At 35.3% G+C, this 7,225-nt stretch overlaps 1 protein-coding gene across 1 annotated transcript in view; it reads left to right on the forward strand.

Annotated features, from left to right (window-relative positions):
* Window positions 1-7,225, forward strand: part of LOC109078907 (disintegrin and metalloproteinase domain-containing protein 12-like) — an 89,709-nt gene that overhangs the window by 21,352 nt on the left and 61,132 nt on the right. Inside the window, exon 3 of the mRNA XM_042768098.1 lies at window positions 3,440-3,513. Within this exon, the coding sequence (XP_042624032.1) occupies window positions 3,440-3,513 (74 nt within the window). The remainder of the gene's footprint in view (window positions 1-3,439; window positions 3,514-7,225) is intronic.

A 7,225-nucleotide genomic window follows, 5' to 3' on the forward strand; every position in this document is an offset into this window, starting at 1 on the left:
TTTTGTGGGACATTTATTATTGATACTGACACTTTAAACTTTTGTTTCGGCTCCTTTTGCTCCAGTGCACCAATGGCTGTTTGGATCCTCCAGGTGGTCTTTGATAAAATTGAGATGGGAGGTAATGTTATTGTTGGAGACCAGTGATTATTCAGCAATGCAAGTCTCTCTTGCTCATTTTCAGTAGATTTATGAACTAGTGATGGAGATTAGGACCAAAAAGATTAGTTGACTGATTCGTTCAGTCTCACTTTTACCAGTAGGGTTGCAAATTAATACCTGAAAGCAAATTAAAGTCAATGCCAGTCACGTCCTAACAAACCTCTTACCTACAAAAAACTTTGAGGTTTTGCATTCTTTGACACTCTTGTTCTACACTCTTGCAGTGATTTAACTTTGAAATGTCTCTGAGGAACCCTTACAGGGGTGTTACATTTGCTCCATTTGTTTGCTTTACTATGGATTTATGGAGGTCAAAGTTGTTAGCACTGGTTTTGTAACCAAGTTACATCCATAAGTGCGTCAACCCCTAAATGTCTTTTCATCAGAGGTTTATAAATGCACTCCCACAAACCCACAAACTCTCAATGTATCCCATGCGGTTTAATAGTTTTTCCAACAAATACAGTGAATGCTACATCCATGCATTTAATAACGCAATAAGCCACAGTGATTTTACCATGGGAAACCATGTATTTTCCTTTCCCTTAACAAAAAGAAGTATACATCAAGTTTAATTTACTAAGTATACTCAGGTAAAGTTCAAGTATATTTTTAAGTATACTTTATGTAGTAAGTATACAAATATCATTGTACTAGTAGTATACTTGTAAGTTTACTATTTCAATACTCCTTGGGACCAAATTGGCCCACTTTCTAGTATATACTTTTAAGTACACTAAGTATAACAGTAGTAAACTTTGAGTAGACAACTAGTTTACATCTATTTTTTAGTTTGTACTGCAACTATACTAAAAGTGAACTTAGTATTTTTAGTACACTTTGAAGTATAGTGTCAGTAAACTACTAGTTTAGTAGTTTTATACTGCAAATATACTTGTAAATTTTCTCTAAGTTAACTTTACATTATAACTTTAAGTATACTACTATGTGCCTTTTTAGGTATTAATTTGTATTTTTGTTATATGCATATCTGAAAATACAAAACATCAAAAGAAAGAACAGGGTATCTGCTTGTAAACAAAAACATTTTATTCTAGCTTCATGCATTCTTTTTTATAAAAACATGAATGCAGGTAAGTTTCATAAATTAAAAAATAAAGAAATAATCAACATTTTGAACAAAAAAGCTGAAAAAAGACTATGAGTTGGATTCAGAGTGATAATCAAAATGTAGATGGAGTCGATCAACACCCTAAAGCTCTTCATGGGTCAACATTTTATTCCATAATGTTACACAGTTTTGATGCTGTTTTATGCATCTGTTGTTTCGGTTTCTTCTTCACTTGTGTTTTGAAAATTTTGTACAGGAAATGTGTAATAGCACCCCCTAAAGGATAACAATGAAGACATGGATTCCTGGAGCACAAGTATAGCTCAAATATATTTAGACTTTTTCTAAGTATAAGTCAAGTATACTTAAATGTCATTTTAAGTATATTTCTGAGAAGTACATAAAGCACATTTCTCAAAAGGACATAAAAAGTAGACTGAAAGTATTTAAATTTTAAGTTTAAAATAAGTATACTAATAGTACACTTGAATAAACTTTTTCGCAAGGCTTTTTCGTAATCAGCGTTTCTTTTTTTCATCACTTGGATGAAGGTCAGGCCATATTCTAGGTCAAATTTGTGCTAAATACTTAACTTTCCCACCATCTACCTCAGTGTGTATGTGTCACGGTTGTAGCCATGCATTAGCATGCATATGCAATGATGCATGGGCCTCTTCATGTTAGACAGATGATTCATGCTTATTTTTGCTGTATTTTGTCAACGCCTGGCTGGTTTAAATCCATCCCCCTCAGAGCCTCGGAGTAAATCTGCCGAACTTTCAGACTTACAGAGCATGAAGAGAATTAATGTCATAGAGAATTGAAACATAAAACTAATCCTGACAGCTACAGACTTACGACACAATGGTGGATTAATTTTATCCTGTACAAAAGCCCACTCAAATCTGGAAATATGCTTTCTCTCACTGTCTATTGGTCTGAGGACTTGCATTGTCTTTAATGCAGCGGTTAGAACTTCATCTCCCATGAATATAACCACTAACATAAGTTAAGCCAACAAGAAACAGCTATTGCAACCCATTTTACTTTCATAATGTGATGCATTCTGAACGAACCATAATATTTAATGGAAATAAAGATGTACGACCACATTTTTATTCTTCAGTCCATTGGGAATATGTGTTTTTGTACTAACCACTAATAATATGGACACACAAATGATTACTGAATTGAGTTAATAGTTGACTTGTATGAATAAACCAGCACTTTATTTACTTATGTCATGCAACCATAAACCCTAACATAACATTTTAAATTATTATCAGTAAATCAAAACCAAGTAAAAGTGATGGCTTGAAGTGTGCTGAGATGGGTTCGCCATCATAATATGGTATTTATGGAGGGTCCAGAAGTGGCACAGGTGTGTGTAATTATGTCATCAACCAATCAGCTGTCATCTCTTCAAGTGGCAATCAACTAGAGTATATGTGTGGATGCAGATGAAATGCTAATGCAGCAACGGGTGTCTAATGAGATGGTTTGGTCTAATTTTTCAAATCTTCACAGGTTGCTCATTCATCTTGTTTCTTTCAAAGCCACTAGAAGGCGAGCCTGCAACCTTTAACCAAAAAAGCATAACGGCTAATGTTAACTTTTCCGCTTTGGTGTTACGTGGGAAAGAACACCAGATAATAGAAGTCACTTTTAAAAGAGATGTCACTGACTTTTTGTGAACGGTAGGATACAGCTTATGGCATTTCTCTTTCATTCCTATGGTATCCATAAATGGCGATTGAGTGTGACTCTGACTGAAATTCAATGACGTCAAGGCTGTAATGTGATTGGTTATTAAGGCACACGTGATCCAAGTTGACCGTTACGCTTTCTCCAATTGTAAGTAATACAGGCCCTCTGGTTTCTGTGTTGGAAAAACCAAATAAAAAGTCTCTCACTGTGTTTGTAACAGCATATTACTACAGTACTACTCCACTGAACACTTGAAAACTGTATTCCATAATGCAGTGCACTTGTTGTGACCATTTTGATGGATGATCAATATCTGCTATGATTCTGAACATCTATTTGTATGTAATTTTAAACCAACTTTCTATTTTATGCTTTTTTTTCCACCATCCAGAAAATTTTCCCTTATGAATTAGATACATTTTGTCTTATGTTTTAATATATATTTGTTTTCGGTTCAGGAGATAATGCATGTCTTCATTCTCTTTTGTCTGGATTTAGGGTCATCCTGGATCACTGAAGGTGCTAATAGAAGTGGATGGAGAGCAACTGCTACTTGATCTGCAGAAAAATGAGTAAGTCCTTCTTTAATCTGTCACTTGACCACATTCACGGTGCCATAGAACAATGATGGTAACATTAGGTAATACCATGGCACTTTGATATACTATGGCAGGGGTTTTTAGTATTTTAAATGCCACAGACCCCAAATACGATCATCCTCTTGTGAAGGATCCCATCATAAAATTAAAAAAGTAAATTTATAAGTCAAGTCACTTTTATTGTCACATCCCCACAGCACATGTGCCTTGGTGAGTGAAATTCTTGGGAGCATGCTCCAGAAATGGCAGAAACAATTTACATATAACCATACAGACTTCAACAGATGACAATGTGCAATATGCAGAAACATATATTCAGTACACACAGTGTACTATTAGACATACAGTTAGCACTACACATTATACACTATACACAGTATTTACACATTGTACATTATGTAGACATATATGCATAAAAATATGCTAAGGTGCAACAGATTATACATGAACTGGATACACAATGTCATGGATGTGCACTGGATGGTATCCAGTGGTAGCAGGTAGATTATTGTATTAAATGCAGGTGTGTATGTATAGTCCAGTATTGAACTGTTGAAGTTAAAGTGCAGTGTGTGGCATACCATATTGTGATAATAAGCCTTATAGCCTGAGGGAAAAAGCTATCCCTCAGTCGGCTAGTGACTGAGGGATGGTCATAAAGTATGCATAAAGACCCAGTTTGTATTTTAATATAAAGAAGAGTGTTTTTTTTTGTGTGTGTGTGTTTTTTTTCCCCAACCGTCTATATACCATTTGTTCTTGCAGACTCCCTAGCACTCCTATGCAGATACCACAGTATATACATGGTTGCTTAAAGAATACCACTATATTTATTTTGTTTCCTACATAAGACACGGTAGTATATCTCCTTCTGTCTTGTAAGAATCTTTATTTTTTGCTTTTGAAGACTGAGCTGATGTTCTGTGTTTCAGAAATGTAAGACCAGTGTGAAGCGGTCAATCAGGTTGGTGTAATGAAGCTCCTGTCAAACGAACCCTTGCCAGTGCTGTTTTTGAATGCAAATGAACATTCACTCTGACAGCTTCATGCCGAGGGCAACAAAACACCACAACAGAGCCTAATTACTGAATCTGCCGATTTCCATGCTCTTCATTTGTTGCGCAGTATATCATCCAGAGAGCGAGAGGGTGGGAGAGTAACTTTGAAGGGTAGGTGAGCGGAAATGACATAACTGAGGTCACTGTGTGAGCCTCTGATTGTATATTTAGGTTGACATTTATCTTCATGGAGAGAGTGGTTTAAACCCCTTTTCTGGTAACACAGAGCATGTGTGAATGTGAACCAGAGCGTGAAGAGGAAATTAAGAAATATTCAGAATTTGCGGCGTATTTAAAGTTGCGGTGTAAGTGACCTTGAAGTTATAGACTTCTTATAGGCTACATACATTTACATTTTCTGTAAAGTTGCTTTGCAATGATTTGTATCGTAAAAAGCGCTATACAAATAAACTTGAATTGAATTGAATTACATACACAGTGCTGCTAAATGCGGCCCAGATCTTGGTGTCTTATGAGACAGGACACAAAAAAATTGCATTTTCAGTTCTGAGCTTGGACAGCGTTTACATTGTACCAATTCGGATTTAGAGTTTTACTCTTTTGATGTCATCAAATCTATTTGTTCAGACATTATTTTCAAAATCTATATGTGAATGATGATGATTTTTACTAGATTTGTCAAGGAAAGACAAGATGTAATGTCTTTTAAGGGCCACATTTAAATAGTTTGTTACACTACTGTTCAAAGGTTTGGGTTTGATAAATGTTTAAATGTTTTAAAAAAATAAGTTTTCTGCTCACCAAGGCTGCATTTATTTCTTCAAAAACACTAGAAGAAAACCAGTAATATTACAATTAAAAGTTACTTTAACTAACTTTAACATTGAATATGTTAAAATGTAATTTATTCCTCTGATGTAAAGCTAAATTTCCAGCATCATTAATCCAGACTTCAGTCTTCATATGATCCTTCAGAAATCATTCTAAGATGCTGATTTGCTGTTCAGGAAACATTAATGATTATTATGACCATTGTGCTGCTTCATATTTTTGTGGAAACTGTGATGCATTTTATCTTTCAGGATTCTTTGTTGAATAGAAAGTTCAAAAGAACAACATTTATTTGAAATATACATATTTTGTAACATTATAAATGTCACTTCTGATCAGTTACATTCTTACTAAATGAGCATATTAATTTCTTTAAAAAATGTCTGACCCCAAAGTTTAGAACAGCATTATATATAAATGTTTTATAGACAGAAAACCAGTATTGCCATTGACCCTGTTTTCCAAAAACCTCAGCTTCACTGTTATTGTGACTTTTGGCTGAGATTGTGGTGGTCAGACAGTGTTGTGTGGAAATGAAATCCAGCATTTGTTAAACTGTATTAGGAAGAGAGCGAGAGTGAGAGAGATCTCGTGTGAGTCTCCTGCTCCAGTGAAGCTGATGAATTCCAGTTGTTGAAACTGGATGAAACAGAGTGGAGTAGAAAAAACATTCATCAAATGAAATCATGAAAATTGAAAGCTCGGATTTGTTTTTCAAACTCTGATTTCAGCACAAAGAGTTCAAAATGTTGTGGGAGGTGCTCAACACACTGATTTACGGGTCAAAAACTTTAATTCTTTCTTAAACCGCATATGATGACTGGTTTGTTCCTTATGTTCCTAGTCTTTTAGTCTTTGAATGCTTTATCGCAGTTTAGTAACTGTAAGACTATGACCAAGTCAAAGCAGCAGACATACAGAAAACATGCATTGATATATTTAAGTGTAAGAAACACTTCCTGTATTGTCCTGTATTGCGTTAGAAAGACTGTCGAATATGATATGAAGGGGCGAGGGTCCTAGTAACGCATGTTTATTAAAGGGATAGTTCACTCAAAAATTATTATTGTTATATTTAGTCACCTTCAAGTTGTTCCAAACCTGTATGAGTTTCTTTTGAGTAAATATATTTTAAATAGTTGCCGGTAGCCACTGACTACCAAAAAATACTATGGAAGTCAATGGCTACCGGAAACTCTTCAAAACATCTTTTTGTGTGTATTCAGCACACAAGTAAGAAGACATAAAGCTGAATTAAATGGTCAAAAAAATGAATGAATTCAGTTTAATCTTCTTGATTTTATTCAAAGCCCCTAAGTTGTACGAGTAAATTTAATTTCTGTGAATAACCCTGAAGTGGAAATGGAGGTAAAATTGGATCTATCTTTTTCTCTTCACAGTCAGAACAAAGTACATTATTCTTCTGCCTAGTCAAATACAAAAGTATAATTTTGCAAACAGTGGGGGGGCATCTCTCGTGTAGTTTCTGTGGTTGTGGGGAGAATTGAATGGGAGGGTGCCTTAAGATGTTGCACTGACTAGGGTGCATCAGGATGTTCAGGATGTTGGTAAACTAGTGTGCAGGTTATTTAGTGCATTATTTTTCTGCATACTCATGTTGCAACCTTTACTGTAATATTTGATTTAAGCAAAACCAAAGCCTGCTATGCTCAGGATGAGCGGAAGTGATTTTTGGACTGTTCCCATGGTAACGTGAGGGGCGTGTGTGTGTGTGTGTGTGTGAGAGAGAGAGAGAGACACAGAGGTGGAAAAGGAGACAACCTCTCATGAGTGCTGGAGACGTGTTATTATCAGAGGCATGACCTCTCTATGTG

This window comes from Cyprinus carpio, chromosome A12, assembly GCF_018340385.1.
Source record: "Cyprinus carpio isolate SPL01 chromosome A12, ASM1834038v1, whole genome shotgun sequence".
NCBI lineage: Eukaryota > Metazoa > Chordata > Actinopteri > Cypriniformes > Cyprinidae > Cyprinus > Cyprinus carpio.